The sequence below is a fragment of the Dermacentor silvarum genome, chromosome 7 (assembly GCF_013339745.2).
Source record: "Dermacentor silvarum isolate Dsil-2018 chromosome 7, BIME_Dsil_1.4, whole genome shotgun sequence".
Lineage (NCBI taxonomy): Eukaryota > Metazoa > Arthropoda > Arachnida > Ixodida > Ixodidae > Dermacentor > Dermacentor silvarum.
In genome coordinates this window covers 71,695,094-71,707,900 of record NC_051160.1, presented here as the reverse complement: position 1 = coordinate 71,707,900, position 12,807 = coordinate 71,695,094, and the positions used below count along the sequence as shown (strand labels likewise).

Sequence of the window (12,807 nt, the reverse complement as noted above, 5' to 3'; positions counted from 1 at the left end):
ATGCGGTGTCGCAGTTGCCAGCTGCGCTATGCAACGCGCAGTGACGGCCGTAAGTCCGAGACGCGCGAAAAGAAATTATCATCATCATGAGTAAAAAGATGAAAAGTTCGCGCGCACTTCCGAAAAATGCTGGGCTACGATCGCCCAGCTTCGCTGTTTTAAGCGTTGCACGAGTGCAAGGTTTTTTTTTTTTCATCTACCTCCAGTCAAACAAGCAATAAAAAAGCAAGAAAGGACGGTGTGGAATGACACGTGTGTGGAATGAATCATACGGCTACGTTTATTAGTTCTTTTTCTTCTTGTTCCTGAATGAGTTGGATATCTCGATGGCCAGCTCGATGAGGTTGGTCTTCTTTGGTCCAGCAGTGGGCGGAAGTTTGGGCAGGGTGTGGCAGTCGGCTGAACCCCGGGTGTAGGGCCCGCACACGAGACTCAGCACTTGCCCGAAGATGCGTTCCATCACGTTCGTCACGTACTCCTTGGCCGGAGAGCTAGGATCGCAGTCGTCTAGAGCGCGCTCTACGCACTCCAAGGAGTTATGGTACGCGCTGAAGAAGAAAGAAAAAAAAATACGCCAGTAAAACTCTGCAGAGTCACAGGAAGCATAAAAAAAATACAGCAGAACTCATCTCGCGATGACTCTGTCACGAAGCTATACGGTTCGTGTTTGAATTGCTCTTCAAGAAAACATTGAAAAACCAATATAGAATTCGAGGCTGTTCGTGCAAACGCACAGTAAACGGAAAATACATTTCCACAATGACAATGAACTACACGACGATCGAACGAAACGAACTAGGCGTTCATGACAGGCTTCAAAGTTTACTGTAACTGGCAATAATAGGTGTCACTGGGTCATGGCACACACGGTGGAGACAACAGGGGACTTGGGACTTGCTGGAGCTCTGAGCAGGACGCGACCGTCAACAGCGGTGTATCGCGTCTGGATGGATCAGGCAACGACCGGACGCCCATTGGGCGTTTGCCAGCCGCGCGCTACGAGAAGGCGCTAAATATGAGGTGCGTTGCTCAGGTGGGAGTCTGCAGCGACCCTTGGCCAGGAACTCCGCAGGCCCCTACTCCCGTGCCCTGGACACCATCTTCTCGTTTTCGCCACGTCTGCCACGCTCGCCGTCTCCCTCCAAACTGCCTCCAGACTCATGTGTTATGCACGCGGACTTTCGTGAATGTATGGTATGATTTAGTAGGCTACAGGAATTGAAACAATGTGTTCCTGAGTGGCTAAACAGGATGGGACCCCTAACTGTACTAAATACATTTCAAATGAAAACGTCACACCGGTTCGGTGGACGCATTTATTGCGTACCTTTTCATTACTTGTGTTTAGGCATTGATTTTGTTTGGAAGTGTTAAATGCCGAAGTTCAGCAATGACGAAAGACATTGTGGTCTATTAGTTAGAGCCTCGGTCTGTTGAGCTAGGAAGCCGAGGTTGGATCTCCGCATCGAATTGAATTTCTTTTTTGTTGAGAAGGTCTGTAACAATGCGACAAATGAACCTATATTTACTGGAATGTGTCTGCGAGAAGCTAAAGAATGCTTCTCAATAAAATTCTCAGTATCCTGCCAAGAAAGTAGCTCCAGCCCCTTATATTACGAAACTATGGAGCTCGGAGGTGGAGTCTGGAACTCTTGTAGAAGATATTCTAGCCCATGTTCTAAGATGAAGAAATGGAGTTGGGCAGATTGTCATTTAATCAGCTAGCAGATAACCGATGGTCTATCAGAGTCAAAGAAAGGTTGCCAAGTGAAGGTAAGCACGAGACGACAAACCACGACAAGAAAAAAAACTTTTATGTTCAGATGCAACGCATTAGCTTTTTTTTATTATCAACGATTGACTACAACTTTCGTGTTGTAAGGGGTACATGGTACGTAATGTGAGCTGGTGCGGTATTTTGGCACTGACAGATACCAATTTCGACCTGCGTTCACGGTGCTCTTCTTACGTAGATTGCGAGATAGTGTTTTTTGTATAAATCAACGTTTGGGCATTTCGGTACAGTGATAACATTTAGATGGACTGCACCCTCAGGTCTATTTGAATACATCGATGCGTCCTAAGCATATTTGGATCACTCCACAGCAATGTCAAGAAGTATTCAATGCTTGGGTTTTCGCCTATAGGGGCTCAACTTCGCGCATTGGTGCTTTGGCGATTCGTGTCCAACAGAAAAAGTTGCTGAAGCTGCGGCTTCCGTTTCTTAATGCGTCATTTACTTAACCGGCCTCTTCAGGCTTCCCTTGGCAGTGCTTATTCTTTTTGTTATGGCTCGTCTGCGCAAACTGCTGAAATTAAGCGGCGCTTATTTTTGCGCCGTTGTTAATGCCGCTTCCTGTTTCGAACTTGTATTTGTGGTGCTTTCTGTGACAAGTTCCCACAGCAGAAACTGCGGGGCGTTCTGTTTCTCCACCGTGAGCTTTGTTTTCCATCAGTTGACTTCTCATCGAAGTTCGCGAAACTGCTTTATTATCACAACGCTTCTATATTACCTCAGGTTATCTCGAATTATCAGCGCATCATTGAATAATCTGTGCTTTCAGAAGAATCCGGTGAGAAAAGAGTTGCCAACAATTGGAGGTATATGCACGAATAAATTACTCCTTCGTCCTTATAACTGCTTGAGTGAAGGTTTGTGAATCCAAAGACAACGAAGTTGACCTACCAGCAGGCGTAGTGAATGGTCCTTCCAGCTGGTGCATCGATGCTCTCGCCCAGGCCATCACGAAGGACGCCGAAGCATTTGTTCAGCCCAGTTCCCGCGGCGTTCATGCACGCGATGCTGCTCTTGTACACTGCGAATGTAGAAGGAAGAGGGAGCATTTAGTGTCGTTTGTCTCCCTCGAGACACATTCAGGCATGCGCAGCCAGTCACAAACCCTTCCCGCTACACTTAACGGTCACATGACTCGCAGGAAAGAAAATGCTTATCCATTGCACACGTTGATGGATAACTCCGTGGAGATCAGACCTCCCGCGTTGTCTCTGCCACTGCGATGTGGCTGTACTACATACAAGTCCGCATGAGTGCTGCAGTAACACTAGCTGCAACGAGTCACCATTCGCAGCCTTAGCACAGGGACTATGGCATTGTGCTGTTGAGCTCGAGGTCGCGGGTTTGATTCCAGTGGCGATGAGAGGCAAGAACGTTCGTGTGCTTAGGTTTAGATGCACGTTGAACAAATCCAGTTGGTCGAGATTAATCCGGATTCCTCCCCTACGGTGTGCCTTATGATCAAAGTCGGGGTTTTGTCTTGTACAACTTTAGAATTAATTTTTAAGGTTCGGCCTGTAACCAACGACACAGCGCAACGGCTTTACTTGCAAGCGCGAACCCACGTCTCTCTATATGAACCGTAACTCATCAGTCACGCTCACGGGAGTCGTACAAAACGCATACTTGGAGCCGCGTTCAATATGCAGCTTGCCGCGTTTTTATTCGAATAATTTGTCTTGTTATACAATGTAAAGCTTGAAACGAAGTATAACAATCATATATTGTTATACATGTATATTGAGTATGTACGAGTATATTACATCATATATTGTCATATACGCTCCACTCGGTAACACTTCATCTCCGTCATACATTGTGTCTGTTCGTGCAATGTTATTTGCTAATCACAACCAATTGATGGTGATGTCGGGTATACCTGCTTGGTAAAGGTGACAAAAACAGCGAGGATTGAAGTGCTGGCTTTTATAAATGTGTACAAGTGAGTATCATTTTACCGACTATCAGTAGTGCATTATCGTTCTTTTCAATTATACACCCTCGCCGCTAACACACTCTCGCTCGTTACCTCACCCATAGGCCTTACCTTCTCTCCCCTTTAGAAGAACCCTACCTATATATACTGTGCCGAGGAGAGCATATGTCGCCTTGAAGAAGACAAGTCCACTTGTCGAAACGTTGACTCCTGCTCTCACCTTGTTCTCGATCGTGTTGCTCATCGTCTTGAATTTCCATTTCCCGCATTCCCCGTGTTTTCCCCGGATATAATTTTTGTTGTCATTTTTGTGGTCAACCATTGCTTTGTGCACATCATCTTGGAAACTAAGAGGCTTTTGTCTAGAAAGGCACTAGCCCTCAACTTTATCCATAAAGCACGCGTCATCTCGCCTGATTAGTTGAAACAAATGTAATTGTTTATCTACAAAATGAGTTACTATGTCGCAATATTATGATTAATTGTCTTGAAACTGCACCTAGACGCGCTCTTGCTAAGATGTTTTTTGTTGCACGTCTGTGACTCGCTTTGACAAAAATCGACGTTAATACCTTATGCGCCAATGCTTCAATATCACTTCAATTCACCTTCTAACATCCGCAAGCTAGCTTTTCAGACGAGTTTGTCTCTTCAGTTTGGTCACCTTATCATAACAAAACCAGATTATTAGAGCGGGGTCAAAATAGGGCAGACAGGTTTTCTCACGTAATTATAACTAAAACTTAAGCATATCACAAATAGAACTTGATAGTTCACTCGTCGTGACATTGCACCCTTATCATTACTTAGCAAGTACGTTCTGCTAGATGATTTTTTTACGCCTTGAAGTCTCACCTTGCACATCACGCAGATTACATAATCACCTCAGCTTCAGGCGCATCTATGGGAACACTTACTTTTTTTTATTCAGGAATATCACCAAAGGGCCTCAGATGTGAGTGTTGCGTAGTGGAAGGGGGGGGGGGATAGAATTGATACAACTTATCACTTACATACACAATTATACAATCAGTTGCATTACATTACCTACAATACCTTCAATTGGTTGGCGCTACCTCGTGCCATTCGGATTATTTAACGATCTTCTTGATTTCATCGCCTCCGAAACAAAGCCTGATAAATTCCGCCCGCTCATAAGTTCATATTTCACTACAAACGGATGACAAAAGACATGATGCCATTTTTCTCCTTTCAGTCTTATGCGTTTGGTAAGCTGTTTTCGATTCTCTTCGGTTTTCTCATCTGTACCAGTGTAGCCAGTGAGCACAGACTACTGTGAACGGTCTTAGGACTAAATTATATGCAATTGCCTCCAAGATTACTTTCAGAACTGCTTCATCACGGAAGCGAAGAGCGCCGGATTCCGACCACATATAGCTGGCTAAAATGCATGTTCGTGGTGCTATATTATCACCAATTTGTGTATTGTAAATGAGATTGCATTATGAAGCGAGATAGTCGCCTTTTAAGGATATTTCAACTCCATGTCCACGTCCGAAGTAAGGCCGGCAGCCATCTCTTCGTGACTCCCCTGAACTACGGTAACCTCCGCTCCACCGGGAAGACAAACGACGTAGCGGCTTTCACATAAAGGAGGCACTGCCTCCTGAAGTTATAGTCACTACCCACTGCCTGTGTCACTACCCACTGCAGTCACTGCCGTCACTGCCCACTGCACTGCCCACTGCAGGTATAGTCGGACTCACTGTCGTGTCGTTCGGTGCCTTCGGTGCAGGCAGCCTCGAAGTCGTCGCCCGCTGCTTCCATGGCAACCAGCGCCACGGCGCGCGGTACATTGTCCAGGCAACTCTCTGAGAACTCGATCGTGCAGGCGATCTGCTTGGTGTACAATCTGGAACCGGGACAGAGATCGCGGTGGTTCAATGAATGACGTAATTGGGCTAGCTTGCGCAAACGCACAGAGAGCTTAGGACGACGTAAATTATCGGTCGTGCAGCCTGAATGGCAGCCTTGATCGATTCGTAAGAGAAAATTCCAGCCAATCCTGGCGCAGGACATATCAATAGCCAAGAGCAGCCAGCCAACACCTAAAAGCACTTGCGAACCAAAAATATTTGTGAATTCAGCCCCTGGTTCCTGCAGCACTTGTATGGCTATCGCAGTGTCACACATCAGATGACGTAAAAACCGTCCCGCATTGACACAGGGTGACTATAGGGGCCTTGATTCATTCATATTGCTGTAAGTAAACATTTAGGAAACTATGATCTTATGCTCCACAATAAGTAAATTGGTAAGTCAGAAATGGATGAGTACATCGGCTATATTACAGCATTCCGGCAATGAAACAGTTTTCACAAACGTGTGAAAACATGCCAATTGAATATATGACGTGCTTTTTTGATCATTAGGAGAATATTTTACATTCGTCTGTGGCATATGTAACGCAGTTCTACTTCTTGAGCTAGATTAGGCCAAAAGGAGGACATAATTTGCCCCGGAAATCAAATTGCATCATCGCATAATTATGATATTTTGGCCAATTGACTTACAAAATGATTTATGGCACATGGTGTAATTTACAATTTCTGCCCCGTGAGCTCTCAAGTTATATCCACTTGGGACGAAATATGAGTATGATACTAGTTTCGAGACACGAACTTCCAAAGTGTGCGACAAGATGCATTGCTGTTTGTGATATTTTTGAGCATAAATCGTGGCTTCAATGTATTTTGCAAAAAGGCATTTTGTTAAACATAGTGATACAACAGGGCATTTTTACTGTTGGTTTGAGTGAGATTATCTGAAAACTGGTGCTATGCCTAGAAAATTTTCTCCAAATAAACATTTATTCCTTTTGAAATCACGGCCATCACTTCATAAATTGTATAATGTGCTCTGAAGTAATGGGTTAAAACGCTGACTAGTAAAATTTTGTTAATTAGTCCAATGTGTATTTTGATTTATTGGGCAAGAAATCTTCGAGTAATCTAACCTCTTCGAGTAGTCTAATCCAATGAGTGGATTTCTGCTTTTTATGCCACAGAAAACGATTTGGTGGGAGGAACGCCTGGCTGGTGTGAGCAGCCATCTTGTGTATGTAGCGATGCCGCAGTTTGTAAATAGCTTGTAGATACACCTACGCTTCACTAATTCTGCCCCGTAGCATTCTGGTCACTTTCGACTAAACGTTGAATACACAAATCATCTTCGAAATTCAGATGTCTATTATGCCGCTATAGAGCATACGCAGTGTTAACGATGTCGTGGGCTCCATGCAAATTTCATTTTCTGAAGCTTCGCAATATCAAGGACTATTTTAAACAGTACATTGAACATACTTAACGGCACGTCTTCGGAGGTGTTAGACGTTCCTTGCGCCAGCTCACGTGCGTGTGTATGGCTCGCGCGTTTGCTTTTAAGTGCGGAGCACTTTAGGGGCCCGGGCTGTCGGCGTCAAATGTGTCATGTGTCATCTCGTCACGCTCAGAAAACACAAGCGCAAAACAGGACCAAAACATGCCAATACGAGCGGAAAACCGGGTGAAATAAACTAAGTAGATTCAGAATAATAGACAATACAAAAATGCTCATGAAATAATCGAATTAATTACCAGAAATTTGTTAAAATCGCTTCTAACACGCCCGGCTGCCAGCTTTCACGTTGAGTGGAACTGTTTCGTTGGCTCCCCCCCCCCCCCCCCCCCCCCCACCCCTATCGTCTATGCCCGCTGGATAGAAAACTTATCGTACTTGTTATTTATTTTATTTACAATACCTCAAAGGCCCTAACGAAGGGGTTTTACATGAAGCGTGGGCTATTAAAGATGCGATAGGTGTTGCACAACTTCTCGATTGTTGCCTTGAAGTCAGTGCTGCTGGAGAGTTGCCCATCGTTGGCGGGAAGGTCATTCAAATCTTGTGATGTCTCGTCAGAAAATCAAGAAACGTGCGCAGTGGTTCTAGCCGATGGCGGCTATAAAGCTTATTTTTTTTTTGGTTATCCGTTTCACACCACGATTATTATAACACTCCTCTAGCTATGCTAACTTCTCCAGATGGAATAAAATAGTCTTCCTTCCGTTTAATTGCTTTACCTCATAACACACTGGTGGTTATCAGAGGTAGCTATTGATTTTCTATTTCGGATAGTTTACAGCTGCAGTTAGCGATCAATAATCGGATTATGGCCACGAAATATTGTCACGTTTTTGAAAACCGGAAAACAGGTTTGTGAATAACCGTCATGTTTTCCGTTATATTTCTCGTTGAAAGGATCGTAACACGAAGCGTAACTTTTCATGAATTCATTGCATGGGGATAGGCATGCCGGTGTATAGAAGAACCATTGCGTCAGTTAGTTCTGTTGTCATCAATATCCTTCGGGCCCATTCTTATTTTCGCAGTAGTGGTGAACAACTTTAGATCTCAGAAGTTCAAGTCGACATCTTGCTCTTGCAAATAAAATTGTTGACATTAAGTATTTCTCTTCGATGAATGAATGTTCACTAATGTATGTGAGTTGCGACTTGGGCTGGTTGGTAACGCATTTTCAGAAACAGAAACATGACAGCGAGAAAGCACCGCGCACAGGTACACCGTAAGAAAACACAGAAGCAGCGCCGCGTGTGTGTTTGCTTGATTTATTCAGTGACGTTTAGATGCTTTGACCCCTGCAATATATCTATTTGGTTTTTAGTCAGCCTGTCGTGTGTGTCCTCTTACTGTATTGTGTCCTGTGTTATCGCACTGCTATAGTTTCTTTTCAAAAACACTACTAATTTAGGATTCGTATGCTCGACATCCAAGTACATGGCATTGGCGGACAGTCTTTGTCGTTGCGCATGCGGTTGTAACTAAAACATCGCCAGTACAAGTCGAAACGTTCCGCGGTTTTGAGAACACTTGTTCCAGTTCTCATGTATAAGGTCTAGCTTTCCGAGCGTCTGTCGGCCTTGAGAGGCTGCACAGTCGCCCACTTTGTGAATGTGGAGTTCCAGGACCCTCGCCTTGACAGACGCCTACACCGCGGATCTTAAAAGCCCCGCAGGTGTGCTATTCAATAGGGCACTGCCAAATTCCGCTAGGGTTGCGATTTGATCCAATTATAAAAGGCGTTGTCACGGCGCCAGCCAATCAGAGGCGACAAGAGGAAAAATTTGACAGTATCGTGGAGCTTTACAATGTCCGTAATAAAGACAATAGGGTTAAGTGAAAGGCTTTGACTTCATGCTCAGTGTGTCCTTCTTTTGTTCATAATTTCATGCAAATGTTCCGAATGTTCCGATTTCCTGCATAGGGTAGCAAACGCTGTGATTAGGGGTGTAGTGCAAAACAAGACCGGAGGACATGTGCGTGTCCTCGTATCTGTTCGTCGTCCTCCTGTCTCGTCTCCCTCTGCACCACTAATCAATATGAAAAAAAAAAAAACTATAGCCGAATCCGCCGCCCTTGGAAGTAGCAAACGCCCTAATACTTCTTAAGTTAACCTCTCTACCTGTCCATTTAGTTTCGAGTGAAGCTTTTTTATGAGAACCCTCCCGGTCTTTGCTGAAATTGGCTTCAGCGGTCTTGCCGAATAGTGGCGCGTGCGAGAGAACGTTCACGCTCTACAGTTTCCATTAGGCCGTAGACGCAAGAATGAAACGGGTGATCAATAGTCCACATCACCAATGCAGTTCACGTTGCACTTCCCTCTGCACAAAGATCTTCTCATTATTCTTAGCTCGACGAATGTCTAGCATAGCCTTCGCCGTCGTGACGTCACTGCATCGACGTCTCAGAGTATCCGTTCGCACGAACTGCTGTTTTCATCAAAACTTGTGAGCTGTGTATTACAACAAGATGATTCTTGCATGGAATTAAAGTCGTTACGGTACCTCTCCGATGCAGACTCATAAACAGCGCATAAGATTATACGTGGCGTAGAACAACAATAAAAATTAATGTAAGCATGACATTTAATTATTTCTAACAAATTTAATAATTAACCATTTCACGAAAGCTTCGTATAGATTCCAGCATGTGCGTAGGATCTGTATATATTTTTTTCTGTCTCTCTGGGCATCTGTGGCGTCCACCTCATTTTGATTTTTCTTCTTTACACTGTTAGCGTGATGTCAAACATGAGAAATCACTTGCTGAACGCGGAAGGAATCACGACTCACTCGCAATTTGCTTGGAACTCATCCTCCTGGGGTTCCGGAAGGTACGTGGTGTTGCTGTAGACTAGGTAGTCTTCACCGCAGGCATGCAGTTGAGATATCTTGCAGCCGGACTTGAGCTGGGCCCGACACACGCCTGGAGTATGCAGTGCGTGAAGGGAGAAGACGGTATGCGTTGCGTTTTAGTTACACGCAGCGGACATCCAACGCTATACACACGTGGCTATTAAGTCGCCTCGTACGAAAGTATATGTTCAAGGTCTACAAAGTAAATTTGTACACAGACTAGTATAGAAGCTGATATGGTTTTGAAAGTGCGATGTCGCGGTTATGTGAATAACTATGTTCTGGTGAGCGAGGCACTTGTTGCTATCTTTGCAGGGGGACACACGTGTACGAACGTTTGGTCCTATTGGGGGGGTGTCGTCTACGACATTTAACCCAGCACCAGCGCTTTTACGGGGCAGCCTTACCATCAGTTGAGCTAGTCAGGGGCCTAGCAGGTCACTCAAAGCGAACTATTCAAACCCAAGTGAATAATTGAAGAGATAAAAGCACGGTATCACTGCATAAGCAAATAATTGAATGTCTGAGTGTAACTCAATTATTGATTTTTATAGTAATCGTCTTTTCTGCTGTTTATTTTTTACGTTTTGCTTATTCTATCTCAAAATATTTCACGATTCTCCCTCTTTCTCTTTGTGTATGAACAGGCTCGTCTGATCATTATTTTTTTTTTCAATGCACCTTAAAAGAACAAACCCAGAGCCATGGTCAAAAGTTACAAATTACCGACTATATAGTATAGATAGGTAGTTCTGTATCACTTTGGTACGTAAAAATGCGTGCTTTCCTGTTCAGCTCCCGCACGGCAAGTCGCCGGCTTGACTGGCATCGGCGTTCAGGTGCGAGCAAAGAGCAGAAATGCCAGTGTGCTGATGCTGCTGCGCATATCAGTTTGCCGCAGGGTCTAAAAATTATTACAGACCGCATCAATCTAAGACCCCTCATCCACAAAGATGCAGGTAATGGACGTAACAGTGTCCACATGTGCTTCATAAGTGAAACAAAATAATTCTTTAGCAGGAAAAGGTAACTCAATATGAGCGACTAGAAAGGCTCGAACACTGTGCGTTCTTTCATAAGCAAACGCTTACGGGCAATCAAGCCTCCATAGAAAACAGCGAAGAAAAAGGTGCGCTTACCCAGAAAACAAGCAATGAAGACGCAGGCTACACCACGCCGCCACATTGTCGCTCGACGACTTGCGTGCATCTGGAAACGGCGGTATACTACGTTATGACGATGCAGAAAGCGTCGTTACCACAGTATATAGTTCCAACACTACCGAGCTTGTATACGGCGCTCTGTCAAAACCCACTGCCGGAGGCAGAGAGCTCGTTCCCTTATAGTGTCTTCCACAACTGTGGGCCGGACACCGTCTGCCGTCCTTGAAGAAAACACGGTGTGCGCTGTAATGCGTGATCCCGCCACGACACCTGTTCGATTACCTTACTATCCTCCTCTCCGGTTTATGTAATTCGCTGTTTGCTTGTTTCGGAGCATGTGCACACTCAAAGCTAAACCCCAGTCACGTACTCACCGTTCCTGTGATTCACTTCGCCGTTCCGGCAGCAATGGCGATGGACGACAGGAGCTGACAAAAAAAAAGTGAGGTGGAAAGGAGAAATTTCTTGCACACTGGCGGTGAACGCTCGCCGGACTATCGGAGTCAAGCGTGCTACAGTAGGTGTTTAACTGCGTAGTCGTTGGCGACGCTGCACAAAGTATGGCCTAATAAAGCAGTGTTTTTACCCGTCGCCAGTCGCGAATAGAGCGAATGACGTGAGTGAATGTAAAAAAAAAAAAAAATTAGAAGGATGCGAGGAGGAGAGAAAGAGGGAGCGAGGAACCAACCACTGCGCTGCGCCGCAGCGACCGCAGCAGCCGCATTTGCTGGAGCGCACGCAATCATTCCTTGTTATTATTATGAATATTACGCTCGAGTGATCACCGGGCGGCACGGGGCAACATTGGGCGGAGGGAAAAACGAGACAGGACGCGGCGAAGATGCCATGATAAGGCGTATGACGTCACCGTGGAGATTGATGGCAGGGTTAAGATAAGACCAAAATAAAATTTAAAGAAAATCCCCTGACCGCGTTTGTTTGTCCGGTAGGGTGTTCAGTGTGGGACCGTGACTCTTGGCCAGCTCAGAATGCGATGTCTCCGAAGCCATGAAACGGGGGAACCCTGTATAAGCGTGTGCGCCGCCACTCGGTTTAGTTGCATGCAGCTCGTTGTAAGCTGCAGTTGTGAATAGCCATTTTGGGTAAGAGCGTATGGAGTCGTTCCAACTCTGAATTGTTGCACGCTGGCTCTTGGGGTGGTATGCTCGATCAGTCGCTCTCAGTAAGGTCACTTTAATTGCGCATTTATCGGATAAGGCTACGAAGACGGATGCGACCAAATGAATGAATGTCATAGCTATCCCTCAGAGTTGTTTCTATGTCGTGCTGTCATTTCGTGTATATACAGATGAAAAGGATGTCAGCTGCTCCCCTGAGGCGCATCGAGCTGAACATTAGTTCCCACAAAAGTTAAAGGATTGACTAAAGTGACTGATTTATAACGCGGCCCGTGGTACCTATCCCAAGCTTTCGCGCTATTTCGATCGGATAACTTAGATAGTGATGTCTCTTGAAAGTCGTATACAATAGTGTTGGAGGAGTCGTCGGCCAGTGCTGCTTACGTATATACAGGGCCGACGCGCTGTGTGAAGCAGTCAGCTAGGTGGCCAATTTTTCAGATCTCCTGTTTGTTAAGCTTCCTTCGGTACTATGATGCAGATAAATAAGGATTCAACGTACGTGCTTCGCAAGTAGAGTTCAATGACGATGTTAGTGGTCGTTTCCAGGAAAATGGAGACT

General features: G+C 45.1%; 1 protein-coding gene across 1 annotated transcript; it reads right to left on the bottom strand.

Annotated features, from left to right (window-relative positions):
- Nucleotides 1–252: 252 nt before the first annotated feature.
- On the bottom strand, nucleotides 253–11,682 carry LOC119459572 (uncharacterized). The gene is made up of 5 exons (XM_037721281.2): nucleotides 11,083–11,682; nucleotides 9,881–10,013; nucleotides 5,459–5,604; nucleotides 2,687–2,816; nucleotides 253–548 (listed from the first exon to the last, which is right to left on the bottom strand). Exons 1-5 carry the CDS (start codon nucleotides 11,150–11,152, stop codon nucleotides 284–286), a joined length of 744 nt encoding a protein of 247 aa, XP_037577209.2. The 5' UTR covers nucleotides 11,153–11,682; the 3' UTR covers nucleotides 253–283.
- Nucleotides 11,683–12,807: the final 1,125 nt, after the last annotated feature.

Bases quoted from the DNA above. Each gene is read 5' to 3' on its own strand.
- LOC119459572 (XM_037721281.2), bottom strand. From the start codon at position 11,152: ATGCACGCAAGTCGTCGAGCGACAATGTGGCGGCGTGGTGTAGCCTGC. The intron at 10,014-11,082 runs GTAAGCGCACCT...TGCATACTCCAG, and splicing joins CTTCATTGCTTGTTTTCTGG to GCGTGTGTCGGGCCCAGCTC. The intron at 5,605-9,880 runs GTGAGTCGTGAT...TCCCGGTTCCAG, and splicing joins GAGTTCCAAGCAAATTGCGA to ATTGTACACCAAGCAGATCG.